Source organism: Thamnophis elegans, chromosome 1, assembly GCF_009769535.1.
Source record: "Thamnophis elegans isolate rThaEle1 chromosome 1, rThaEle1.pri, whole genome shotgun sequence".
NCBI lineage: Eukaryota > Metazoa > Chordata > Lepidosauria > Squamata > Colubridae > Thamnophis > Thamnophis elegans.
The window spans coordinates 176,793,447-176,821,336 of NC_045541.1; the positions used below are offsets into that span (position 1 = coordinate 176,793,447).

The window sequence follows — 27,890 nt, forward strand, 5'->3', positions numbered from 1 at the left end:
TTTTTTTTGGCCAGAAACCGGTTCCCAGCAAAAACGTAAATCGTGATGATATGACCATGGGGTGCTGCAAATGAAGACCTAGTCAAAAAGTAGTTATTGGTCACAGGACCACAGGGGTGAAGAAGAGGTTGCAACTTTGAAACCAGGTCATAAGTTCTAGGGTCCGTCGTAACTTCGAACAGTCATTAAGCAACCGGTCATAAGTCAGGGACAACCTGTAGATCTATTTGCGAGGTGCAAATGCAGCCTATTTTTTTTTGCTTGCATTCAAAAATGAAAATATGACTGCAGCATTTAGGTGGTTGGAATGTGGGCGGGGCTCAGATGAGCCTGATGTGGATTGGCTACTCAACATGTCAAACTTTGAAGTGATCTTCCAGCCCCTTCTGGGGGATAATGAAAAGATTTTGCTCCATTGGGGATCTGGAAAAAAAATTTGCTTCTTGAGGGAGGAAAAATATCTTCCTGAGACTCTCAGCTCTTTCAAGTTTCTAGTCCTCATGCGTCTGCAAGGAGGGTTGGAAGCGCAAAGGCCGTTTCAGCACCACCGTCTCCGAAGCCAGTGGAGAAAATACATTTTCCCAGGGAAATGAAAGCGTTTGGATCTCCTAGCCGTCCGAAATGAGGAACATGGCTCAGTAGACCAGCTCATAAACCGTGGCTTTCTTGTCTCCTGATCCGGTCACGATAAACTTGTCATTAGCCGAGATGTCGCAGCTCAGAACCGAGGAAGATTCTTTGGACTGCAAAAGGAAGCAGGGAAATGAGAAGAAACGGACTGATTCTGCCAACGTTCAACCGGGAAACTCGCCCGGTTTGCACAAGGCGTCTTGCTTGGCAACGCGGATTATTGGCATCTCCTTTTGGCAACCTAGAACTCACCTTCTCCTAGTGACTGGCCCAAAGGCAACCCAGCTGACTTTCGTGGCTAAGGCAGAACTAGAACTCAATGCCTCTCAGTACCTTAATCACTAGACCAAACTCTTAAACAGAGAAAAAACCAGTCACCAGGAGAAAGTGAGTTCTAGTCCCACCGTCGGTATGAAAGCCATCTGAGTGACTTTGAGCCATCACCGGGAGAAGGTGAGTTCTAGTCCCAAATTAGGCATGAAAACCAGCTTGGTGACTTTGAGCCAATCACTACGAGATGGGGAATTCTAGTCCTGCACCTTAGGCGTGAAATCTGACTGGGTGGCTTTGGACCAATCACCAGGAGAAGGTGAGTTCTAGGCCCAAATTTGGCATGAACACCAGCTTGGTGACTTTGAACCAATCACTAAGAGATAGGGAATTCTAGTCCTGCACCTTAAGCATGAAATCTGGCTGGGCGACTTTGGGCCAATCACCAGGAGATGTTGAGTTCTAGTCCCACCTCAGACATGAAAGAGAGCTGGGTGACTTTGGGCCAATCACCAGGAGTTGTTGAGTTCTAGTCCCACCTCAGACATGAAAGAGAGCTGGGTGACTTTGGGCCAATCACCAGGAAACTGGGAGCTCTAGTCCCTTCCATTCCCCACCATCCTGTCAGAGCTGAAGAAGCTTTTTGCATGAGAAGCGAAACATCTTCAAATGAAAAAAAAAATCCAGAAAGTCCAGTTGCCTCCAGAAAAAAGCACCTTTGGGACAGGTAGCTCTAAGAAGTGAGCCACGCTGCAACCTGGGTCCTCTTAAAACCCAACCTGGCTGAATCGTACAGGTCTCCCTTCCATCCAGAAATCCCGCAATCATTTTGTATTTTCAGCAGAGAGCAAAAGCGTTTAGCCCAGGGGTCTCCAACCTTGGCAAGTTTAAGCCTGGAGGACTTCAACTCCCAGAATTCCCCAGCCAGCCGGCTGGGGAATTCTGGGAGTTGAAGTCCTCCAGGCTTAAAGTTGCCAAGGCTGGAGACCCCTGGTTCAGCCAGCAGCTGTGCAACCCTCAGTCTCCATTACCTGAAAGATGCTGGCACCATAGGGAGCCCGCCATGCGTTAAGCAGATTATCTTTCCCGGTGCTGATAAACCATTTGCCTGCAGCGAGAGAGGAGAGGAAAAACAGAGAAATGATCCGGTCTGTGTGCACAACCTTTACAGATGATAAGAGAGAGAAGGGTCAGGAGTCCCAGGAGCTGTTTAAGGGTCCTCGACTTACAATCATTCCTTTAGTGACCGCTTCAAGTTACAAGTAATAACTCTATAGAAAACAGGCAGGCATATTCCTCAAAGAACAGTTTTATTGGAGATATCGTATTGGCACAAACTGGTGAAAACCGACTCTGAAAGTTCCCACCGTTTTCCCCTTTCCCCAAATAATCAGTCCCATTGTCCAATCAAAGTACTGGCTAGTCGCCTGGTAACTGGACTCCTCCTCTCTCCAGCCATCTGTTGGAATGACCTTGGTTCCCACAAGAAACTATTTTGTTTCGGCTACAAAAAAAACCAATCTGACTATGCTCCCCCTCCCTATCCCATCTTCGCACTGTGGCAACCCAGGCAGGTTCGCTTCAGAGTTGAGAACAAGGGTACTGAAAAGAGTGACTTGCAAACCAGTCCTCGCATTTACGACCATTGCAGCATTCCCAAAGTCACGTGATCAGAACTCACTTGTTTGGCAACCCGCATGTATTTTGTGACAATTGCAACGTCCCGGGGTCATGTGAATTCCCATTTGAGACCTTCCCTTCCGACAAGCAAAGTCAGACCTGCTTAACGACCGCATTATTCACTTAAAAACTGTGGCCAAACAAAAAGGGTGTCACCTCAGGTGCCACTCATTTAACAACTGGCTTTGCACAGCCATGGAAATTCTGTCCCAATTGTGGTCGTAAGTCGAGGACTACTTGTAGTTTTTAAAAAAACTATAGAGGTTACTATAACCTTGACTTACGACCACAACTGAGCCCTGCATTTACGTTGCTAAGTGAGAAATTTGTGAAGTGATTTTTGCCTCATTTTACCGCAACTGTCATAAATATGAGTCAGTGGCCAAGCATTCAAACGTAAATCATGTGACCAAGGGGAAACGGCAACCATCGTAAGTGTGAAAAATGGTCCCAAGTCACTTTTTTCAGTGCTGTTGTAACTTTGAACGGTCAATAAGTGAGATGTTGCAAGTCGAGGACCACCTGTGCTTTCCTGCATTTTATTGCGTTGTCTGTGACTTGGCTAAGCGGGGTTGTGCGAATACAGCCAGGATGACGACAGATGGGGTGAGTAAGGACGCCTGGAGCTCCACCAACTGCCTCGTCTTTCTTACCCACGCAACCTACCACAGGAAGCGAACTTCAGGGAGAGGACGCAGCTCTCGTGAAGGTGCAGCTGGTACTTCTCCGATTTGGTCACGTGGAGGATTTCCACGTTGCTGCTCTCCATCCCCACGGCCAGCCACTCCCCCGTGGGGCAGTAGCCCAGGGAGAAGATCTGGAGAGAGAGGAGGGAGGGGGGAAGGAAGGAAGGAAGGAAGGAAGGAAGGAAGGGAAAAGAAGAGAAGGGAGGGAGGGAAGGAAGGAAGGAAAAAGAAGAGAAGAGAGGGAGGAAGAAAGGAAGGAAGGAAGGAAAGAAGGAAAAAGAAGAGAAGGGAGAAAGAAGGAAGAAAGAAAGGAAGGAAGGAAAAAGAAGAGAAGGGAGGGGGGAGATACAGGAATGCAGGCAAAGGAAGGAAAGAAAGAAGAAAGGAAGGAAAAAGAAGAGAAGAAAGGAATGAAAAAAGAAGCGAGAAGAAGGAAGGAAAGTAGGTAGGTAGGTACAGGAATGTAGGCAAAGGAAGGAAGGAAAGAAGGAAGGAAGGAAGGAAGGAAGGAAAAAGAAGAGAAGGGAGAAGAAAAGGGAGAGAGGTACAGGAAGGCAGGCAAAGGAAGGGAAGGAAGGAAGGAAAGAAAAAGTGTGGAAGGAAGGAAGGAGAAGAAAAAAGAAAGAGAGAGAGAGATAGGGAAAAATAGAACGGAAGGAAGGAGGGGGAGAGAGAGAGAGAAAGAGGGAGGGAAGGAAGGAGAAAGAAGAGAAGAGAGGGAGGGAGGGAAGGAAGGAAGGCAGGAAAAAGAAGATAAGGGAGAAGGAAGGAAGGAAAAAGAAGAGAAGGGAGGGAAGGAAGGAAAAAGAAGAGAAGGAAGGAAGGAAAAAAGAGAAGGGAGAAGGAAGGAAGGAAGGTAGGTAGGTAGGTAGGTACAGGAATGTAGGCAAAGGAAAGAAGGAAAGAAAAGGAAGAGAGGGAGAAGAAAAGGGAGAGAGGGAGGGAGGTACAGGAAGGCAGGCAAAGGAAGGGAAGGAAGGAAGGAAGGAAACAAAGAAAGAAAGAAAGAAAGTGTGGAAGGAAGGAAGGAAGGAAGGAGAAGAAAGAAAGAAAGGAAGAGAGATAGGAAAAAATAGAAAGGAAGGAAGGAGGGAGGGAGGGGAGAGAGAGAGAGAGAGAGAGAGAGATGGGAACAGTTGAAGATTAAAGCTTAAAAAGGTTTGAGGGCCAGGACGGTGCATTTGAAACACACAAAGCAAAAGATTCTAGTCCTGATGCCTGCAAAGTTAACAGCAGGTGAAAGGCTTCATTTACATAAACTAGATTAATTCAAAGTCAAGTGATTACACTTTTACAACATGCTAAATGTAAGGTTTTTTAAAAAAAAACAACAACAACAACACTTCGTCTTCTTTTGGGGAAGGGAGTGACTGACGGGGGTTATAGGAAGTCAGCCCTTGATCACTGGGGAAGCTGGTAGGAAGTTGAAAGTTGCAATATGAAGTCCTCAATTAACTGCCACCCCCACCCCTCCCCGTGTCACAACGGTCATCGATGAACATGATTTTTCAACATACAACCGCCTCACTTAACAGCAGAGTTCCCAGCTCCAATTACTGACCTTAAAGGAGGACCACCCATAATTACAGCAGTCCTCCCTTACTGACCGCCTTCTTTAGCAACCGTCTGAAGTCGCAATGGTGTAAAACAAAGCTTCACAACAGGCCACAGATAACCACAATTCATGAAGAACGTGGAAGCAAAAATAGCAATTTTGGGGAGTGGGAGGGTGTCACATAATGCCTTGGTTAAAAACCGCAACGATTTGCTTCACCACCAAACGGGAGGCGAGATGGTTAAGCCCATTAAAGTCGTGTGATTTTTCCACTTAGTGACAGAGTTGCTGGTCCCATTGTGATCGCTAAATGAAAATCGCCAGCTTGTCCAATATCGGTGTGCCAAAATCCCGCCCCTTCCCAGGGCTGATTGGTTGCCACCGGAGGCCCCAACCACTCAACGGCTGTCCATCAAAGGTCTCCACCCCTTTCCCAGCTGACCTGCGAGGTGAAGTCGTGTTGTTGCAGCTGCCGTCCTTCGCGGAGATCCCAGCACCGGACGGTGTTGTCCAAACCGCCGGTCCAAAGTTTGGTGCCATAATTGGAGATATCAATGCAGCTCGCCCCGTCTGTGTGACCTTGGAACTGCCTGCAAAGGGAGGCAGAAACCAGCCAGAGCTCCCCTTATTTATTTCTGTTAAATCATAATACTGTCCCAAATCTGAACTAAGCTCCGCAATGGCAACAGAAGAGCATCCAGCCAGTAAACACTCAGCCCAATTCAGTTGCTCAGACTCCACCCCACAAGGGATTATGAGGTCATTAAAAGAAGATGATGACACTCGTATAAATCAGGTGGGTCCTTATGATCACCCTTGATTTACAACCGTTGTGACTTAAGGCAGAAATTCCAGCTTCTGTTATATAAAACGAGGACTACCTGTATTTGCTTTGGGGTTGGGAGAAGCTTAGCCAGTGTGGTTTTCTGAATGAACCAGGTTTAAACAATGTGTGGTTTGAATAAATGTCAGGAGAAGAATAAAATTAATAATACGTAAGTCGTGATCCTTGACTTACGACCACAATTGAGCCCCCAATTTTGGTTGTTAAGCATTTGTTAAGTGAGTTTTGCCCCATCTTACGACCTTTCTCGCCACAGTTGTTAAGTCAATCACTGCAGTTGTTAAATTAGAAACACGGCTGTTAAGTGAATCCCCCCCATTGACTTTGCTTGTCGGAAGGTCGCAGAAGCGGATCACATAGGACTCTGCAACTGTCGTAAATGTGAATCAGTTCCCAAGTGCCTCAATTTTGATCATGTGAGCATGAGGATGCTGCAACGGTCGTAAGTGTGAAAAATGGTCATGTCACTTTTTTCGGTGCCGTGGCAACTTCGGTCACTAAGTGAACTGTTGTAAGTTGAGGACTACCTGTAGTGACAGCAACAGCAACATCATATAACCGAAAACTTTTGTTTACTTCTTACTAAGGTTGAAGAAATATTTTAGTTTTTCTGCTTCAGGAAGGAAGGAGGATTTTAAAAACAGGTAGTCCTCAACTTACGACCTCAGTTGAGCCCATAACTTCCACTGCTAAGCAAGACGGTTGTTAAGGGAGCTATCCCACAACCTTTTTTTGCCTCAGCTATTTAGTGAATCACTGCAGCTGTGAAGTGACTCATGCGGTCGTTAAGTGAATCTGGCATCCCCCATTGCTTTGTTTGTCAGAAACCGGCTGTGAGGGTCACAAATGATGATCGCGTGACCCCTGGTCATTGCAACCGTCATAACTATGAGCCAGTTGTCAAGCGCTCTGAATTTTGATCACGTGACCAGAGAGATGCTTGCGATGGTTACGAATGTGAAAACTGGTCGTGTCATTTTTTTTCAGCATCGTTGCAACTTTGGACGGTCACCAAACGAAGGGTTGTAAGTCGAGGACTACCGGTAAGGCTGCCTGCATTCCCTCCTCAGCGTTCCCAACTAGCATCCTGCCGCTAAATGTCTAAAACGATCTTGGGAAAATCCCAGATTAGGCATTCATGGCTCTCTCTCACCTAACCATGGTTTGGTTCTGCAGATCCCAGACCACGATGTTGCCGTCGCTGCAGCAGGAGAAGCAGACTTTGGCGTCGGGGCTGATGGCCAGAGCGTAGCAGGCCGGGGCGGAAGAGGTCAGCTCGGCCTTGATCCGGGGCGTGGGGGCCGCCAAGTCCCAGATGGACAAGGTGCTGGCCTCGCCCCCAACGATGAGGCTGTGGCCGTCGGGAAGAAGCTTGCAGGATCGAATGTAGTTATCTCGATTCTGGGGGGGGGGGGGGGGAGAAATGCAGAAAATGATATCAATCTGGTCAGAGTTTGTGGCAGCCAGAAAGCAAACACAGGTAACAAATTCAGCAGGATTCATTCACTTCTCTTTCTATATAATATAACACATGATGTAAATATACAATACCAAAAGCAGGTTTTCCAACGTGGTAGCAAATAAAAACAAAGACAGGCAGAAGGATAAAAGTTTCAGTTTCAATTCATAGCAGCAGACTACTTCAGAGCTCAGCACAGACTTAGAGCTACAGAGCTACAGTGCAGTGCAGGCTCCTTGCTGTCTCCTTGTTGCTCACAAAGTAAATACTGTTTCTGTTTCCAAACAGCCCTCATTGGCTCACCCAGTTGCCATGTCTCTTCATTGGCTGACCTTGTTGCCCTGTCTCTTCATTGGCTGACCTTGTTGCCCTGTCTCTTCATTGGCTGACCTTGTTGCCCTATCTCTTCATTGGCTGACCTTGTTGCCCTGTCTCTTCATTGGCTGACTTTGTTGCCAAGTGGTGGGTTTCAAAAATTTGTAGAACCTCTTCTGTAGGTGTGGCCTGCTTTGTGGGAGTGGCTTGCCGGCCATGTGACTGGGTGGGTGTGGCCAACTTGTAAAATGTGGTGAAACTCACTTAACAACGCTCTTGCTTAGCAACCAAAATGTTGGCTCAGAAACTCTGGCATTGAAGTGTGCAAGTCTTAAAGCTGTCAACTTACAAGACCCTTGCACCCCTAACCCTTTAGAAAAAAAACCCCAGGGGTGTTCAAACTCGACAGCTTTAAGGCTTGTGGACTTCAGCTCCCAGAATTCCTCCTCTCGCTCTTCATCTTGATGATGTGGGGACGGGCAGGGGGAGGGAGCTGGAACCAGTTCTAAACGGCACGGTAGATTTGTGGAACCTCTTCTAGAGAAGAGGTTAGAACTGGCAGGAACCCATCCCTGCATGTCTCTTCCAGTCATGAACTCTCAATACACTGACAAATCTCATAGCTTGGCTTCCCACCATCCTAATCCCTGGCATCTCTCAAATCACATGGTTCGAAATATTCTTTACACTGCTAAGGACTAGAAACTTGGCGAGGGTTTGTTTTTTTTAAGTGAAAGCACCGAAAGAAGCTAATTTCACAGAATAACCAAGTCGGGACCTTAGTGGTCTTCTAGTCCAACTCCCTGCTTGAGCAAAGAGAATCTATACCAGTGTTTCTCAACCTTGTCGGCTTGGAGATGTGTGGACTTCAACTCCCAGCATTCTATGCTGGCTGGGGAATTCTGGGAGTTAAATATCCCACATCTTCAGGCTGCCAAGGTTGAGAAACATTGCTATGGCATTCTGGAGAAAGAGCTCTCCAATTTCATAGGAGAGGAGAGGATAGAAAATCTGGAATGGAATGGAATAAATAGGAATAACAGAGTTGGAAGGGACCTTGGAGGTCTTCTAGTCCCAACCTCTGCTCAGGCAGGAAACCCTACACCACTTCAGTCCTGCACCACTACTGCAACGTGCTCTACATGGGGCAGCCCTTGAAGAGCATTCGGAGACTCCAGCTTGTCCAGAATGCAGCCGCGCGAGCAATCGTGGGTGCACCTCGGTTCACCCACGTAACACCTATCCTCCGCGAGCTGCACTGGCTGCCTATTGGTCTTCGGATACGCTTCAAGGCGCTAGTCGTCACTTATAAAGCCCTTCATGGTATTGGACCTGGGTACTTGAGAGACCGCCTGCTGCCAATCACCTCCAATAGACCAATTAGATCCCACAGATTAGGCCTCCTCCGAATTCCATCCGCCGGCCAATGCCGACTGGCGACCACCCGGAGGAGGGCCTTCTCTGTGGCTGCTCCGACCCTCTGGAACAAACTCCCCGTGGAGATTCGAACCCTCACCACCCTCCAGGCCTTCCGCAAAGCCCTTAAAACCTGGCTATTCCGACAGGCCTGGGGCTAAAGAGCCTTTGCCCCCTCCCTCGAATGGTATGGTTGTTGTGTGCTTTTTAAATTGTGTATTGTTTTGTTCGTCTTTTTATTCTTTATTTGTACCCCTTCCCTTGACTTGGATTGTGAGCCGCCCTGAGTCCCCTTCGGGGAAAAGGGCGGCATATAAATGAAATAAATTCAAATTCAATTCAGTCCAATCTCTTCTTTAAAACTTCCAGTGTTGGAGCATTCACAAGTTCTGGAGGCAAGTTGTTCCTTCAACTCTCCTCTTGCCTGTCATCATGAAAAGAAAAAAATGTAAAAGGAAAAAGTCGAGAGCTGAGGTCAGGCTGAGCTAGTTGCTGCCGGAGTCACCGTGTGGATGACTCTGCTTAACTGTTTAAAAAAGCCTCTAAAAAAATGGCCTCTACAGGAGGCAGGAGAACGACGTGCCTCACCTACGTCAGGAATTTTTAGGCTTTTAACCCTTGCTTAACTCTGCTCGAGTGATCATACAACGCCTAGTCAGACTAAATGAGGCACGTCGTTCTCTTGCCTCCTCCTGTAGAGGGCGCTATTTTAGAGGCTTTTTTAAACAGTTAAGCAGAGTCCTCCACTGTGACTCTGGCAGCAACTAGCTCAGCCTGACCTCAGCTCTTGCCTTTTTCCTTTTACATTTTTTTTTCTTTTCATGATGACAGTAGTGAGGCTCTGCCTCCCCTGACTGCACGTCCCTGCTCTGAAGTTCCTCAGAAGCTTCTTGGATGAGAAGTGAGATGTCTTCAACGAAAAACCAGAAACTCCAGTTGTCTCTTGGGGGGGGGGGGAAACACCTTTGGGATTGCAGGAATTGGGAATTCTAGTCTAGTGAAAAGGACGAACAGGGGGGACATGAGAGCAGCTTTCCAAAATCTCAGGGCCTGCCCCAAAGAAGAAAGAGTCAAGCTATTCTCCAAAGCACCAGAAGGAAGGACAAGAAGCAATGGATGGAAACTAATCAAGGAGAGAAGCAACCTAGAATTGAGGAGAAACTTCCTGACAGTTAGAACAAATAACCAGTGGGATGATTTGCCTCCAGAAGTTGTGAATGCTCCATCACTGGAGGTTTTTAAGATGATGTTGGAGGATGACCATTTGTCTGAAATGACATAGGGTTTCCTGCCTGAGCAGGGGGTTGGACTAGAAGACCTCCAAGGCCCCTCCCAACTCTCTTATTCTGCTAAGGGCTGTATGAGTACTTGATACAGAAAACCTGAATCCTGAAAAACCAAAGAAAATATCAAGGGAGTCATCCCATTTTCGACCCAAATAGCAATAGCAGTAGACTTATATACCGCTTCATAGGCCTTTCAGGCCTCTCTAAGCGGTTTACAGAGAGTCAGCATATTGCCCCCAACAATCTGGGTCCTCATTTTACCCACCTCGGAAGGATGGAAGGCTGAGTCAACCCTGAGCCGGTGAGATTTGAACCGCTGACCTGCTGATCTAGCAGTAGCCTGCAGTGCTGCATTTAACCACTGCGCCACCTTGGCCAAAACTCAGCCAAACGGCTTGCAGGAATGATAGCAAAACCTTCTCAGGTCAAATCACACCAGACTTGCAAAATAATGGTACGCATGATCACGTGCGTACCATAATTGTCGGACCGTCGTAAAAAGAAGTCTTCCTTGTACGTACCAGGCAGTCCAGCTGTGCCACGGGGATCTTGGTGCCTGGCTGCCCCACATCCCAGAAAATGAAATGAAAATGAAAGGAAGGAAGGAACAGGAAGAAAGGAAAAATAAGAGAAGGAAGGAAGGAAAAATAAGAGAAGGAAGGAAGGAAAAATAAGAGAAGGAAGGAAGGAAAAATAAGAGAAGGAAGGAAGGAAAAATAAGAGAAGGAAGGAAGGAAAAATAAGAGAAGGAAGGAAGGAAAAATAAGAGAAGGAAGGAAAAATACAAGAAGGAAGGAAGGAAAAATAAGAGAAGGAAGGAAGGAAAAATGAGAAGGAAGGAAGGAAAATTAAGAGAAGGAAAGAAGGAAAAATAAGAGAAGGAAGGAAGGAAAAATAAGAGAAGGAAGGAAGGAAAAATAAGAGAAGGAAGGAAGGAAAAATAAGAGAAGGAAGGAAGGAAAAATAAGAGAAGGAAGGAAAAATAAGAGAAGGAAGGAAGGAAGGAAAAATAAGAGAAGGAAGGAAGGAAAATAAGAGAAGGAAGGAAGGAAAAATAAGAGAAGGAAGGAAGGAAAAATAAGAGAAGGAAGGAAGGAAAAATAAGAGAAGGAAGGAAGGAAAAATAAGAGAAGGAAGGAAGGAAAAATAAGAGAAGGAAGGAAGGAAAAATAAGAGAAGGAAGGAAGGAAAAATAAGAGAAGGAAGGAAAAATACAAGAAAGAAAGAAGGAAAAATAAGAGAAGGAAGGAAGGAAAAATAAGAGAAGGAAGGAAGGAAAAATAAGAGAAGGAAGGAAGGAAGGAAAAATAAGAGAAGGAAGGAAGGAAAAATAAGAGAAGGAAGGAAAAATAAGAGAAGGAAGGAAGGAAAAATAAGAGAAGGAAGGAAGGAAAAATAAGAGAAGGAAGGAAGGAAAAATAAGAGAAGGAAGGAAGGAAAAATAAGAGAAGGAAGGAAAAATACAAGAAGGAAGGAAGGAAAAATAAGAGAAGGAAGGAAGGAAAAATAAGAGAAGGAAGGAAGGAAAAATAAGAGAAGGAAGGAAGGAAGGAAAAATAAGAGAAGGAAGGAAGGAAAAATAAGAGAAGGAAGGAAGGAAAAATAAGAGAAGGAAGGAAGGAAAAATAAGAGAAGGAAGGAAGGAAAAATAAGAGAAGGAAGGAAGGAAAAATAAGAGAAGGAAGGAAGGAAAAATAAGAAAAGGAAGGAAAGAGTTGGGGGACAACAAACAAGGAGGGAGGGAGGGAGAGGGAGGGAGGGAGGAAAAGAAGGAGATTGGGGACAGGAAGGAAGAAAGGAAGGAAGAAAGGGAAGAAAGAAGGAAGGAAGATAGACAAGGAAAGAAGGAGAGAAGAGACTGGGAGCAAAGGAAGATGGGAGGTAAGAGAAGGAAAGAGAGAAGGAAGGAAAAAAGGAATGAAAGAGAAGAAGGGAAAGAGAAGGAAGGAGGGAAGGAAAAAGAGAGGAGAGGGAAGGAAGGAAAGGGGAGAAGTGAATGAATGAATGAAGGCAGGAAGGAAGGAAAGATGGGGAAGGGAAGAGATAGAAGGAGAAGGAGGGAGAAGAAGCATCATAAAATCCAGCCAACGCCAACGCTTTGCACCCGGCCATTCATTCAGGGAGGCTCCCGCTTGGCTTACCAGGCAGTCCAGCTGTGCCACGGGGGTCTTGGTGCCCGGCTGCCCCACATCCCAGACCTTGACGCAGCCTTTGCCCCCCGTGTAGACGTGCTGGGTGGAATTGCTGATGGTGACGGCACAGACCACCTCGCCGTGGGAGAGCGTGTGGAGCTGGCGGGCGTGGCGTGGGATGCCGGAGCCGATCAGGGCGTCGGGAGGGAAGGGCACCGGCTGCATTTGCCCGTCAGCGCTCACGTGGAAGGAATAGGCCCTGTCAGGATCCAAGAATTGACCTCCATTACACCTAGTCCTCGGACATACGACCACAATTGAGCCTAAAGTTTACATCGCTAAGCGAGGCAGTTGCTAAGCCCCATTTTTGCGACCATTCTTGCCACCATTGTTAAATGAATCACGGCCGTTGTTAAGTGAGTAACACGGTGGTTAAGTGAATCTGGCTTTCCCGGTGACCTTTCTCGTCAGACAGTCGCAAAATGGGATCGCCTGACTCCAGCACACGGCAACCGTCATAAATATGAGTCAGTTGCTAAGCGTCTCAGTTTTGATCGCATCATCATGGCGATGCTGCAAAGGTCTTAAAGTGTGAAATAAATCACACATTTTTTCGATGGCGTTGTAACTTTGAACGGTCACTAAATGAACTGTTCGTACGTCAAGAAGCACCTGTACTTCTATTTCTTGTTTTACTGATAAAAAGCTGCCTGATCCAAAAGTTTTGGAGATCCCTAGCCTAAATCTCCAATCGTTAATAAACGTTATTCTTTTAATGTTTCAATGTCTTTATCTTTTTGTTTTCATTGGTGATAAATTTTCTAGATCTGTGTTTCTCAACCTTGGCCACTTAAAGATGTCTGGACTTCAACTCCCAGAATTCCCCAGCATTCGCTGGCTGGGGAATTCTGGGTGTTGAAGTCCGGACATCTTCAAGTGGCCAAGGTTGAGAAACACTGTTCTAGATCTTGAGTCCCCTCTGGGCAAGATAGAAATAAGCACAGAAGGAAATAAATAAAATACATAATCACCGAGAAAAATCACATCTCCCCCCCCCCCCATTCTCAATCAGGGAACCGGACTTACGGCTTGCAGCCGGAAATAGCAGGGAGGGAGGCCGAGGGGGGCGATCCCCGCAAATGTGGGTGCGATTCAAAAGCCACCTGTGGAAACCAAGGAAGGAATCAGGGATCAGCTGGGACTCGTGATGAAAATCTGTTTTAGCTTTGGAAGCTCTCCAGCTTAACGCACCGCTTTGATGTTATAGAAACGAAGCGAAGTATGGAAAAAATACAAAATTGTATATATAGACAAAGGACCAAGCTACTGCAATGCAATGCCCTTACTTTATTCACCCCTCTTCTGATTGAGGCTTCCCAAGAGCATGAAGCAAACTAATTGTCTCTCCTGCAAACTCCACTCCCCTTTCGCTCCTCTTTTATTTCCTCTGGGAGGGGCCATTCACTGTCCACCTATAGCCTTACTCCCAAATCGATCCTTGTTCCTTAGCTGTTCCCTTCCTCTGGCAACTCTGCACATGCGCACACTGGGAACAGGCTCCAGCTGTTCTTCTGCCCCACTAATGTCTGACTCTGAAGGCAGCTGATAACTGTCAGAGGGCCCTGGCCCCCTCTCTGCCTCCCACACAGCCCTCATCAGAGCCTTCCCCAGACTCCAGGACTGGCCCATGTTCCTCCCCAACTTCCTCACTGTCCGAATCTGCTGCCAGCTGTGCTGGCCACTGGTGGGCCACAAAAATCCCCTCAGCCAACTTGAACACTCAACAAAGCAGAAAGGGTTCATACACTCAAAACCATGAGAACCAGGGTCTCACGTCTTCCTTAAAAGAAGGAGCGAGGGCCTCGGTTTGATGTGTTTAGCGCAGTGTTTTCTCCAACTTGATCACTTTAAGATGGGTGGACTTCAGTGCCCAGAATCCCCTAGCCACCTCTGTTAGCAATTATTCTCCGACACCTGCGACTTCCCAGTTTCTGAGTTGTAAAGTCAAAGGGAACAAGAAAGATCATCAAGTCCACCCTCTCCTTGTACTGAAGGGCCTTGGCAACTGGAATATGTTATGGCCCACCAGCGGCCAGCAGAGCTGGCATCAGATTCGGACAGTGAGGAGGTTGGGGAGGAACCTGGGCCAGTCCTGGAGTCTGGGGAAGGCTCTGATGAGGGCTCTGTGTCGGAGGCAGAGAGGGGGCCAGGGCCGTCTGACAGTCATCAGCTGCCTTCAGAGTCAGAGATCAGTGAGGCAGAAGAACAGCTGGAGCCTGTTCCCAGTGTGCGCATGCACAGAGTTGCCAGACGAAGGGAACAGCTAAGGAACAAGGGTAGACTTGGGAGTAAGGCCACAGGTGGGCAACGAATGGCCCCTCCCAGAGGAAATAAAAGAGGAGCGAAAGGGGTGGGACTTCACTAGCAGTGGTGGCTCTTCTATCCCAAGGACCGGCCCACAGATTTCCACTGCTCTCCTCTCCTCTGCCTTCTGCGCTTCTACGCGTCAAGCCCTGGACCCAGCTGTTCCTCCTCTTCCTCATCAGCCACCTCCAGACCTGGGGGCTGTTGACTCTCCATTTGATGGCTGATGATGGCCCAGGCTCCACTTCTGCCTCTGTCTCTCTCTCTGTCAGCTCCATTCCCTCTTCCCCCTCGAAGGTCTCAGGTTGCCTTGATGCTCACCCTGACTCCCATGCCGCCTCCTCCTCCTCCTCCGCTGTCGAAGGGACCGGCAGCTGACAGGCCACAACACCTGCTACCTCTGGACTGGGGGATGGCCACTGGCTATTTTTCACCTCGTGGATGAATGATTGTCAGATAATTTGACCTAATTCGGTTTCATCTCAATCTCTCCCCCTCCCTTTTTAGAAACCCAGTCGGGAAGGCTGCCCTGATGCTCACCAGAGGAGACCGTCCATAGCCTCCGGGGCCTGCAGAAAGATGGATGCTGATGTAGGAACTCGGTGCAGACAATTCCCCATTGAGGGTAGCGTGAGGCATCACCCCAAAGGACGAACCAAAATGGCTGGTGAAAGAATTTAGCGGACTCCGCAAGGCTGTTTAAGAGAGAAAGAAGAAGAAGAAGAAGAAGAAGAAGAAGAAGAAGAAGAAGAAGAAGAAGAAGAAGAAGAAGAAGAAGAAGAAGAAGAAGAAGAAGAAGAAGAAGAAGAAGAAGAAAGGTTTGTTCCTTGTTTCAGTTAAAACAGAATCCAGGTAGGCCTCGATTTACGACCACAAATTGAGCCCAAACGTTCCGTTGCTAAGCGAGACCGTAATGAAGTGAGTTTTGTCCCGTTTTACAAGCCTTTTTTGTCACACCCGTTACTCACTGCCGTTGCTCAAACAGCCGTTGTTAAGCGAATCTGGCTTCGACGCTGACGTCCCGTCAGAAGGTTGCAAAAGCGAATCGCGTGACCCCAGGACACTGCAACCATCGTAAATATGAGCCAGCTGCCAAGCATCCCAATTTTTATCGTGCTGAGCATGGGGATGTTGTAATGGTCATAAGTGTAAAAAACAGTCATCCGTCACTTTTTCAATGTCGTTCAGAGGTGGCATTCAGCCGGTTCGTAGCGGTTCACCTGAACCGGTGGCAGGAATTTTACCCAGTTCGGCGAACCCGTAGTGATGGCTGGCTGGCCACGCCCCCGAACTGGTCCCACTGTTACGGGTTGCTCACTCTGCCTAGCTGGTCACCGCGAACTTACAAGGCAATGGGATGCGCATGAGCGAAGAAGATGGCGGTGATGGTAGCCGCTTTTTTTGCTGACCAGAGGACTTTTCAGTGGCCTTCAGCCAGCCGCCGGCCTCTTTGAGAGCCGCTATACCAAAATCCAGTGGCTGGGAGGCTTCTTTGCCAGCCAGCTGCTTCCCAGCAGCAACGGCTGGCTGGGGGCCGCCGAAAACTCCGGTCTGCTTGCCTTCCAGACTGAACCAGCCGACCCGGAATGTAAGCCACCAAAGAGGTGGTGGTGGGGAGGGAGCGCGAAAACGAGGGCGAGTAGTGAAGGGAAGGCGGGGGTAGATAGGGAAAATTTTCCAACCTTTTCCTGTGGGTGTGCCTAGTTAGGGGGGGGCGTGTATGACTAAGTGGGCCTGGGTGTGAGTGATGTCATGTTGGCCACGCCTACTTAGTCACATGCCACCTACCCCCACCTAGCCCTGCCCACCGAATGGCAAAATTTTTTGAATCCCACCACTGGTGCGGTTGGTCACTAAACAAATGGCTGTAAGTCAGAGAACTACCTGGACATTGAAGCAACCTCTGAGCATGCCAAGAGTTCTGCGGAAGTCAAAAAGGTTGCATGTTCTCACAAGAGCCGAGGTGGCGCAGTGGTTAGAGTGCAGCACTGCAGGCTACTTCAGCTGACTGCAGTTCTGCAGTTCGGCTGTTCAAATCTCACCGGCTCAGGGTTGACTCAGCCTTCCATCCTTCCGAGGTGGGTAAAATGAGGACCCAGATTGTTGGGGGCAATATGCTGACTCTGTAAACCGCTTAGAGCGGGCTGAAAGCCCTATGAAGCGGTATATAAGTCTAACTGCTATTGCTAACTGCTATTGCTACATCAAGAACCCCAATACCAGTGGCTGGAAGGAGGAAGGATTTTTTGGGGGGGGAGCGAGCACTAGAGAGGCCCATCGCTGTTGCTGCCCCCCCCCCCAATTTACCCAGCTCAGGGTACAGCAAATGCTGGGCATTATTCAGATGACCTTGGCAAACAACAAGATTGATATACAGAGACTGGCAGAAATTACTGAAGCAGAAACCGGGAAATTAAATCAATGACTCACTGATAACGTCGGTGGTGGATGGTTTTGCAATCTGAGGCACGTAACTCGGGCCAGGCCGGGGAGTGAGTATTTCGGAGACTGGAGACAAACTGGCTGATTTGCAAGGAGCTGGATTGGTTTCATTCTGAAAAGGAAGAGGTTGATTTAAATACTGAAGTCCGCCAAAGGTTTTATCAGTTTGTTTGATGGAACCTCCAGGACCTTTGATAGTCTACCTGAATGGGACAGATTATGGAGGGGTGCGTGTCCCACCTTTATATCCTGATTGAATTATCTCATTGGTCACTTTTGGGAACAGGATGTGGGGACTTTTAACTCCCAGAATTCCCCAGCCAGCATTTGTGGACTTCAGTTCCCAGCATTCCTTAGCCCACATTTGTGGACTTCACCTTCCAGAATTCCCCAGTCAACATGTGGACTTCAACTACCAGAATTCCTCAGCGGTCATGTTTTCCAAATATGGCAACTCATTCAATCTTCCGCAAAGCTGGCTGAGGAATTCTGGGAGTTGAAGTCCACAAATGCCAGTTGAGAAATTCTGGGAACTGAAGTCCACAAATGCCAGTTGAGGAATTCTGGGAACTGAAGTCCACAAATGCCAGTTGAGGAATTCTGGGAACTGAAGTCCACAAATGCCAGTTGAGGAATTCTGGGAGTTGAAGTCCATGGATGCTGGCTGGGGAACTGTCTAGCTGAATCCTGATTTTTACAGCCCTCCTGCCACCTGCTACAACCTTGTGCACCCTGGATACAACCAGACTGGGGATGATGGGAGCTGAAGTCTAGAATACCAGTTGTGTGAGAAACATGCCTTGAAAAGAGGAAACACCCCATAGTCTACATTCCCCTGGCTTCTATTGAACCCCATTCTGTTGGTCCCACACCGCAGGGCTGTGTTTTTTAAAAAATTCAGGGGAAATCTATTTCCAATTCTATCTTTGCCTCCTTGTCTCAGCTGGGACCGATGGTTAGACAGTGCAATCAATGCCATTCTATTTTCCCACTGTTCCCAAGGTTTACAATGGCTGCAATCTTGCCAGCAGCCATCGATCAAATCTGCACAGGGGGGTGCGGTGATCGATGATTGCGGATTTGACCCCTGCACTACCCTCTTAAAAGCTGTGTCCAGGTCAACAGAGCCCATCAAAGTGTATAAGCCTCCTTTTCCTACACCGCCCCAAGGCCTTTCGGTGTCAGTCGGCTTCTGGTAGGTGTAGTAAGCGCAGGATTGGAGTTTCCCCCTCCACATTCCACTGGAGTAGGACAGCCCCGGTGGTGGGATTCAAATAATTTAACAACCAGTTCACCTAGGGTCAGGTTGGCTGTCATGAGAGGCGTGGCCCATCCCCGGCTTCCAGCTCCGCCAGACATGCGGGATGTGCCCCATGAAACAGCAAACTGAACCCTGGGCAAACCGGTTGTTAAATTACACCACCACCCTACACACTATCAAAATGAATCCTTGGCACTGCGCTGAATAGAGAAACAGGAAACGGAGCGGCCGGCATGAGGGAAGAAGGAGGAACAGGGAGAAGAGAGAGGGAAAGCGGCCTTTTTCCCTCACGCCAGTCACTCTGTTGCCCATTTCTCCATTGCAACGCAGCGCCCAAGATTCACTTTGATAGCTGGGGGGAGGGAGCTAATTTAACAACTGGTTTGCCTGAACTGGTGCGAACCGGCTGAATCCCACCACTGGACGGCCTCCACTGCTACATCGCTAGTATCGGCCTGTATTACGAATGGCTCCTCCAGGTTTGGGTGCTTGTGGGTCGGTTCTGTTGTGGCCTATCAGCAGCCAGCAGAGCTGGCAGCAGAGTCGGAGAGTGAGGAGGTTGGGGGGGAACATGGGGCAGTCCTGGAGTCTGGGGAAAGCTCTGATGAGGGCTCTGTGTCGGAGGCAGAGAGGGGGCCAGGGCCGTATGCCAGTTAATAGCTGCCTTCAGAGTCAGGCTGGAGCCTGTTCCCAGTGTGTGCATGCACAGTTTCCAGAGGAAGGAAACAGCTAAAGAACAGGGGTCCACTTGGGAGTAAGGCCACAGGTGGACGATGAATGGCCCCTCCCAGAGGAAATAAAAGAGGAGCGAAAGGGGAGTGGAGTTTGCAGGAGACAATTAGTTCACTTAATTGGTTCATGAGTCTCCGAGGCTCCTTGCCAAGATTTGCAGATATCAGCCTGGCACCTCTCCAAGCCAGATAAGGTCTGTGACTGTAAATCCTCCCTTGAAAGACTTTGCTGGATGTGAAGGAGCAGAATTCACAGCAAATTAATAAAAGGGTTTTTTGTCGGGACCAGGAATTTGCTTCATTCTCTTGGGAAGCCTCACTTAGAACCGGTCCCTCCACAATCATTTCAGCTTTTTGAAAGCCACTTGACATTCCATAGTCCAATTAAGAGGCTGCTCGGTTTGGGCTTTATCCCTGCTCTTCCCATTTTTAGTAGCTCAGTGATGGGCAGGGCTTTTTGTGGGCGGGATGAACAGCCAACAGAAGTTGTCGAAGCCCAAGGAGCTCCGCAGTTCCCTTCTGGTTCGTGGGGCTCGACTGTTGTGGCCTGCCAGTACCCAGTGGAGCTGGCGGCAGATTCGGAGAGTGAGGAGGTTGGGGAGGAACCTGGGCCAGTCCTGGAGTCTGGGGAAGGCTCTGATGAGGGCTCTGTGTCGGAGGCAGAAAGGGGGTCAGGGCCGTCTGACAGTTATCAGCTGCCTTCGGAGTCAGACATCAGTGGGGCAGAAGAACAGCTGGAGCCTGTTCCCCATGTGCGCATGCGCAGAGTTGCTAGACGAAGGGAAGAGCTAAGGAACAAGGATCGATTCGGGAGTAAGGCCACAGGTGGACGATGAATGGCCCCTCCCAGAGGAAATAAAAGAGGAGTGGAGTTTGCAAGAGACAATTAGTTTGCTTAATTGGCTCGTGACTCTCCTCGTGAGTCTCCGAGACTCCTTGCCAAGTTTTGCAGAGATCGGCCTGGCACCTCTCCAAGCCAGATAAGGTCTGTGACTGTAAATCCTCCCTTGAAAGACTTTGCTGGATGTGAAGGAGCAGAATTCACAGCAAATTAATAAAAGGGTTTTTTGTCGGGACCAGGAATTTGCTTCATTCTCTTGGGAAGCCTCACTTAGAACCGGTCCCTCCACAATCATTTCAGCTTTTTGAAAGCCACTTGACATTCCATAGTCCAATTAAGAGGCTGCTCGGTTTGGGCTTTATCCCTGCTCTTCCCATTTTTAGTAGCTCAGTGATGGGCAGGGCTTTTTGTGGGCGGGATGAACAGCCAACAGAAGTTGTCGAAGCCCAAGGAGCTCCGCAGTTCCCTTCTGGTTCGTGGGGCTTCCCACTCTAATATTGTCTTCACCTTCGGATGAGGAGAGCAACTGGACTTTCTTTCTTTGTTTTTGAAGACGTTTTGCTTCTCATCCAAGAAGCTTCTTCTGGAAGGAGAGGCTGCCGAACGGGTGGGATTGCTCTGCGATGAGGGGGTTCCAGGATTTTGGGAATGTGGACGCCAGTGGTGGGTTTCAAAATTTTTTACAACCTCTTCTGTAGGTGTGGCCTGCTTTGTGGGAGTGGCTTGCCAGTCATATGACTGGTTGGGAGTGGCTTGCCAGCCATGTGACTGAGTGGGAGTGGCTTGGCAGTCATATGACTGGGTGGGCGTGGCCAACTTGTAAAATGTGGTGAAGCTCACTTAACAACACTCTTGCTTAGCAACCAAAGTGTTGGCTCGGAAACTCTGGCATTTGAAGCACGCAAGTCAAATTACCAGACCCTTGCAGCCCTAACCCTTTAGAAAAAAAAAAAAAACCAGGGGTGTTCAAACTTGACAGCTTTAAGACTTGTGGACTTCAACTCCCAAGATTCCTCCTCCAGTCATGTTGGCTCAGGAACTCTGGCATTGAAGTGTACAAGTCTTAAAGCTGTCAAGTTACAAGACCCTCGCACCCCTAACCCTTTAAGGGAAAAAAACCCCAGGGGTGTTCAAACTTGACAGCTTTAAGACTTGTGGACTTCAACTCCCAGAATTCCTCCTCTCGCTCTTCGTCTTGATGATGTGCGGATGGGCGGCAGGAGGGAGCTGGAACCGGTTCTAAAAGGCACTGTAGATTTGTGGAACCTCTTCTATAGAAGCGGTTAGAACTGGCAGGAACCCACCCCTGGTGGACGCCTTCCTGGAGGAGCTTTGAGTCAGATTCAAGGACCCCACGCAAGCCTTTATCTGGGGTTCACGTGGCCCAATGATAAAACTTTTTTGTCTGTTTGTTATGGGGACAGTCCATTTCTCCATCGAGCACCTGCAGGGATGACCTTGTCGTTCTGGAGACTTTCACGGGGTCCGTGAATGAAGTCGTGGCATTCCCCGTTTCCTCCCCTAGCATTCCCACCCTCCTCCCCCACCCCCACCCCCACCCCACCTTTTCGTTGGCAAGTTGGATAGCGACAGAAGGTAGGAGGCAATAAAGGGATTCAATCTTGAGACTATTTTTACCTATCAGGAAAGAGGGGAGGGGAGCAATCCTGGAAAGAAGAGAGGAGGGTTTTCCCAGGCTGCAAAATGAGAAATCAAGGTGGGGGGGGGGAACAGGGCTGCAAAATTGATCCCCACTTTGTCCTCTTCCCCCCCCCTTTTTACTCTCCAAGCCAGCCCAGATGGTCTTTCTCTCTCCCTCTCTGTCTCTTTCTGTCTCTCTCTCTCTCTTTCTCTCCCTCTTTCTCTCTTTTCTCTCTCTCTCTCTTCCTGTCTCTCTTTCTCTATCTCTCTGTCTCTCTTTCTATCTCTTTTTCTCTTCTCTCTCTTTCTCTTTCTCTTTCTCTGTCTCTTTCTCTTTCTCTGTCTCTTTATCTCTTTCCCCCTCTTTCTTTGCCCTTCTCTTTCTGTCTTTCACTCTCTCTCTTCCTTTCTATCTCTTTCTCTTTCTTTCTCTCTCTGTCTCTCTCTTTCTATCCCTTTTAATCTTCTCTCTTTCTCCCCCTCTCTTCCTGTTTTTCTCTCTTTGTGTATCTCTCTCTTTTTCTCTCTCTTTTCTCTCTCTCTCTCTTCCTGCTTCTCTCTTTCTCTATCTCTCTTTCTGTCTCTCTTTCTATCTCTTTTTCTCTTCTCTCTCTTTCTCTCCCTCTGTCTCTCTCTTTCTCTGTCTCTTTATCTCTTTCCCTCTCTCTTTCTTTCCCCCTCTCTTTCTGTCTTTCACGCTCTCGCCCGTCTCTCTCCCTTTCTATCTCTTTCTCTTTCTTTCACTCTCTGTCTCTCTCTTTCTATCCCTTTTAATCTTCTCTCTTTCTCCCCCTCTCTTCCTGTTTTTCTCTCTTTCCCCCTATCTCTTCCTTTCTGTCTCTTTCTTTCTCTCTCTCTTCCTGTCTCTCTCTTTCCCTCTCTTTCTCCGTCTCTTTCTATCCCTTTTAATGTTCTCTTTCTCTCCCTCTCTTCCTCTCTCTCTTTCTTTCTCCCTCTTTCTATCTCTTTGTCTCTTTCGCTCTCTCTCTCTTCCTGTCTTTCTCTCCCACTCCCACCCTTTCTCTTTTCCCTCTTTCTCTCCCTCTCTCTCTTTCTCCCTCCCTCCCCCCTGCCTCTCTCTCTGTATCTCTATATATTTCTCTCTCTTTCTCTGTGTCTCTTTCTCTCTCTTTTCTCTCTCTCTCTCTCTTTCTCTCTCTTTCATTCTCTCTCTCTGTCTCTCACACACAGACTAAATAACACAGAGATTCCTTGGCCAGCCCTTCCCTTCCCCCTCCCTTCTGCACGCCTGCCCTAATAGCAATTAATTATACATTAAAATCCTCCCTGGAATTCAAAGCCCTCAGTGGGCTGCTAATTAACGGAGCTCCCCAGCTTTTGAGGAGGGGGCACGGGAAGCCCAACAGAGCCGAAGGGGGGAAACGGGGAAGGGGAGGGAAGAAAAAGGGAAAACAGGCAGAGAGGGAGCCTAGCAACCGGTGTCACCAGCGCCACGGAATTGCAAAAGCATTTTCCCAGCCCAGATGTTCTCTGTCTCTCTGTCTGTCGGGGTCTTTCCATCTTGCCAGCTGCCCCTTATTCACATTTTATTTTTTTTCCAGTTTGTGGGTTTGGATTTTTCACACGGCTGACAATACCTCAATCCTATCTGGTTTATTCGTCCAGGGAGTTGCGTGGACGTAAGTTGGAAACCGGTCTGGATGTAATTCTCCAACGCACGGTTTGCTTTTTGGATCTTTATGCCTTGCGATGGCCGATAGTCCTCAACTTGCGGCCACAAAGGGGCCCAAATGTTCCGTGGCTTAAGCAATTATTAAGTGAGCTTCAAACCGGCCTTTTTATGCAATTCCCTGCAGTCATTAAGTGAATCATGCGGCCCTTAAGTGAATCTGGCTCCCGCCATTGACTTTGCTTGTCGGCAGCCAGCTAGGAAAGATATAAAGGGTGATCCCATAACCCGGGAGAACAGTTCAACCGTCATAAACACATGCCAGTTGCCAAGGGGGCCAAATTTGATCACGTGACCATGTGAAGATGAGTTGTATAAGTCACATTTTCAGCACCGTTCTAATTTGGAATGAAGGGTTCTGAGTCAAGGACTAAAAGTCTGTAGAGATTCTCAGTCACCCAAGGTCCTGGTTTTCCCAAAGGTGCTTTTTTCAAGAGGCAACTGGACTTTTCTTGTTTTTTCTTTTGAAGACATTTTGCTTCTCCTCCAAGAAGCTTCTTCAGCTTTGGACTGGATGGAGGGGAACGGAAGGATTTATGCTCCTTGCAGACAGCTGGTCATTTGCATCCTCTTAGAACAGTGTTTCTCAACCTTGGCAACTTGAAGATGTCCGGACTTCAACTCCCAGAATTCCCCAGCCAGCAAATGCTGGCTGGGGAATTCTGGGAGTTGAAGTCCGGACCTCTTCAAGTTGCCAAGGTTGAGAAACACTGTCTTAGAGGGTCCTTGGAGGATTATCTGTGTCCTCAGGGTCACCCGAGTGGCTCAAATGGCTCCCGTAGTCTGCAATTTATCCTCCGGAAATCCATTCCTACTCCCACACCCTTCAAAGGGGGTCCATCCCAAATTGTATAGCTAAAAATCTGTAGAGATTCTCAGTCATCCAGCCCGTGGTTGTGCCAAAGGTGCTTTTCCAGGAGGCAACGGGACTTTCTTACATTTTCATGGACTACTTCAGAGGTGGGTTCCTACCAGTTCGCACCTATTCGGTAGAACCGGTTCGTCAAATCTACCGAACCGGTTAGAAGAGGCTCCACCAGCGGGCCCGGAAAGCAGGCCACACCTACAGAAGAGGTTCCAAAAAAATTTTGAAACCCGCCACTGGTCCTTGGATATTGTTATTCTACACTATCATGCTCCTATTTATAAAACTCAGTGCCTCTGTGGAAGGTAAGGATGACTCCTGCGTTTGTGGTGCAATCAGAACATTGCGTGTGTTGAAGTTGTTTTAACGCAAACCAAAGATGCCTTTTAAAAAACAAGTTTACATCCTATTCTTATGCAGGCCAGTGCTGTGTGTGAGGTAATTTAAGGTGGTTCTGACAAGTGTCGTCGGCATCTTCATATCCGGTCACATGGGCGGCAAGCCACTCCCATCTGGTCACATGGGCAGCAAGCCACTCCCACAAAAGAGGCCACACCCACAGAGTAGGTTTGAACAATTTTTGAAACCCACCACTGGACTACTTACATTTTGAGTTTTGGTGGGATTCAGCCGGTTCGGGCCAGTACGAGCGAACCGGTTGTTAAATTGCTGGCTGGCCCCACCCCTTCCAGGAGTCCCCCACACACGTCCCATTTTTGCTCTCAGGAGGCTGCAGGGAGGCCTACTAGGCCCAAAATGGGGTCTGGAGGGGAGGTGCTCCCCGCGCAGCCCATTTTTGCTTCCGGGGGGATTCAGGAGGCCAAGTGCTGCCTGTCACACCCCTGGCCACGCCCACCATGGCCACGCCCACCCAGGCAGTCATTAAGGGCAGAGAACCGGTTGTTAAAATTATTTGAATCCCACCATTGTGAGTAAGCCCCCCACCCACCCCCCCCGGAGCCAAATCTGTCAGTCAGTCAATCAATTAGGCTTGAGAAGGATTTTAAAATTTACTTTCCTAAAATAGCATATTTGGGGGTGTGGGCAGCATTTCAAATGCGGATGTTCTTGATATACGGGTAGCCGTCGACTTAACAACAGTTCGCTTAGTGACTATCCAAAGTTACAATGGCACCGAATAAAATGAGTTGTGACTCTTTTTCACACACTAACAACCCTTGCAGCATCCCAATATTCAGGTGATCAAAATTCAGGAGCTTGGCAACGGGTTCGTATTTGTGACGGTTGCCCCGGGGGTCATGGGATTTCCTTTTGTGAACCTGTGACCAACAAAGTCAAGGGGGAAGCCAAATTCACCGTGTGACTCACTTAACAACTGCGGTGAGTCACTTAACACCCGTGGAAAGAAAGGTCGTATAATGGGGCAAAGCTCACTTCACAAATGAGTTTTGCTGAGCAACAAAATTTTGGGGCTCAATTGTAGTCGAAACTCGAGGACTACCTGTATAGCAAAAGTAGGGAAGCGGGGGGGAATAGGAGCCGTGGTGGTGCACTGATTATAATGCTGTATTGCAGGCTAACTCTGCCCAATGCCAGCAGTTCAATCCTGACCGGCTTAAGGTTGACTCAGTCTTCCATCCTTCCGAGGTCAATAAAATGAGGAAACAGATTGATGGGGGCAAGAGGTTGACTCTGTAAACCACAAGAGAGGGTTGGAAAGTACTGGGAAGCAATATGCTACTACTAACTATCTATCTATCTATCTATCATCTATCTATCTATCTATCTATCTATCTATCTATCTATCTATCTATCTATCTATCTCTATCTATCTGGCTCAGTGGTTAGAGTGCAGCACTGCAGGCTACTTCAGCTGATTGCAGTTCTGCAGTTCGGCTGTTCAAATCTCACCGGCTCAAGGTTGACTCAGCCTTCCATCCTTCCGAGGTGGGTAAAATGAGGACCCGGAGTGTTGGGGGGCAATATGCTGACTCTGTAAACCGCTTAGAGAGGGCTGAAAGCCCTATGAAGCGGTATATAAGTCTAACTGCTATTGCTATTGCTATTGCTATTGCTATCTATCAATCATCTATCTATCCATCTATCCATCTATCCATCTATCCATCTATCCATCTATCCATCTATATCTATCTATCTATCTATCTATCTATCTATCTATCTATTTATCTATCATCTATCTATCCATCCATCCATCCATCCATCCATCCATCCATCTATCATCTATCATCTATCATCTATCATCTATCATCTATCTATCCATCTATCTATATCTATATCTATATCTATATCTATATCTATATCTATATCTATATCTATATCTATATCTATATCTATATCTATATCTATATCTATATCTATATCTATATCTATACCTATACCTATACCTATACCTATACCTATACCTATACCTACCTACCTACCTACCTACCTACCTACCTACCTACCTACCTATCTATCTATCTACCATCAATCTACCTACCTACCTACCTATCATCTACCTATCTAACATCTATTTATCTTCTGTCTATCTACAATCTCTGCCTCCCTCCCCCTCATGCTTCTGCTTCCCCCCCCCCCCCCCCGCTCTCTCCATATTGGTTAGAATGCAGTGCTGCAGGCTATCTCTGTTCACAGCCAAGAGTTTTATCCTGAGGGGCTCAAGGCTGACTTAGCCTTCCATCCTTCGGAGGTGGGTAAAATGAGGGCCCAGATTGTTGGGGGCAATTGCCTGATTACCGCTTAGAGAGGGCTGTAAAAGCACTGTGAAGCGGTATATGTCTAAGTGCTGTTGCTATCATCTGCCTGCTTGCCTGCCTGCCTGCCTACTGTATCATTATCTATCTATCTGTTTATTTATCTAGCAATCCATCTATCCCTCCATCCCTCCATCCATCTATCCCTCCATCCCTCCATCCATCCCTCCATCCATCTATCCATTCATCGCCTGACCAACCAACAGGGCCGGATTTAGATGAAAAGAGGCCCTAGGCTATTCCACTTATGAGGCCCTTTCACCTCCCATTTTTAAGTTTGTAAATTACACGAGAGACAATAAAATACATCATTACTGTGATATATATCAATATATATCAATATATATAGCTGGCCTCCCGACGGAGGGCGGCTCTGCTCTGCGGCAAAGGCAGCTAGGCCAGCCGCCTCCCCTGCTGCGCTCAGCTGCCCGGCTCGGCTCCCTCGCTCTCACCTGCCTGGCCGCTGGTGGGCTCCGCGTCGACGGGGCGGCTACTGGGAGCGGCCGCGCCTCTCGCCCAACCGCCGGTGTCGGGAACGTGGGCGGGCTCCCCAACTGCCGCGGCGCTGGAACGATCTTAACCAATACATTTTTATGTTTGTTTATTAGTCATATGCGTAGAATTTCTCCTTATTTTCGGTTCAGTGTTTTAGTGTTCACTGTTTTTGGAATAGTGTAATTTTAATTTTACTAAGAATTTGAATGTAGGCCCCTCTTGATCTTGAGGCCCTAGGCTGAAGCCTAGTTAGCCTATAGGAAAATCCAGCCCTGCCAACCAACCATTTTATCTACCTACCTACCTACCTACCTACCTACCGTATAATCAGTCAGTTGGTCTGTCTGTCTGTCTGTCTGTCCGTCGGTCCGTCTGCCCATCCATCCATCGGCTGACCAACCAACCATTTCATCTACCTACCTACCGTATCATATGTTGGTCTATCTGTCTATCTTTCATTTAATCTGTCTATCTTCTCTCTTCTCTCCGTCCCTCCCTCTCCCTCCATAGTGGTTAGAATGCAGTGCGACAGGGTATCTCTGTTCACAGCCT

General features: G+C 47.9%; 1 protein-coding gene across 5 annotated transcripts in view; it reads right to left on the bottom strand.

Moving 5' to 3' along the window:
* The window catches only part of LOC116514357 (transducin-like enhancer protein 2), a 56,830-nt gene continuing 28,940 nt past the window's right edge, over window positions 1-27,890 (bottom strand). For 4 of the 5 annotated variants that reach the window (XM_032226084.1, XM_032226034.1, XM_032226161.1 and 1 more), the window contains exons 10-18: window positions 17,068-17,191; window positions 15,178-15,332; window positions 13,360-13,436; window positions 12,283-12,532; window positions 6,819-7,066; window positions 5,264-5,411; window positions 3,247-3,397; window positions 1,932-2,008; window positions 1-743 (exon numbers count right to left, since the gene is read on the bottom strand). In XM_032226084.1, coding sequence (XP_032081975.1) covers window positions 636-743; window positions 1,932-2,008; window positions 3,247-3,397; window positions 5,264-5,411; window positions 6,819-7,066; window positions 12,283-12,532; window positions 13,360-13,436; window positions 15,178-15,332; window positions 17,068-17,191 — 1,338 coding nt within the window. In that variant the 3' untranslated portion in view covers window positions 1-635. Of the gene's footprint in view, window positions 744-1,931; window positions 2,009-3,233; window positions 3,398-5,263; window positions 5,412-6,818; window positions 7,067-12,282; window positions 12,533-13,359; window positions 13,437-15,177; window positions 15,333-17,067; window positions 17,192-27,890 lie in introns of all 5 variants that reach the window. The other variant, XM_032226242.1, reaches the window with a different exon arrangement.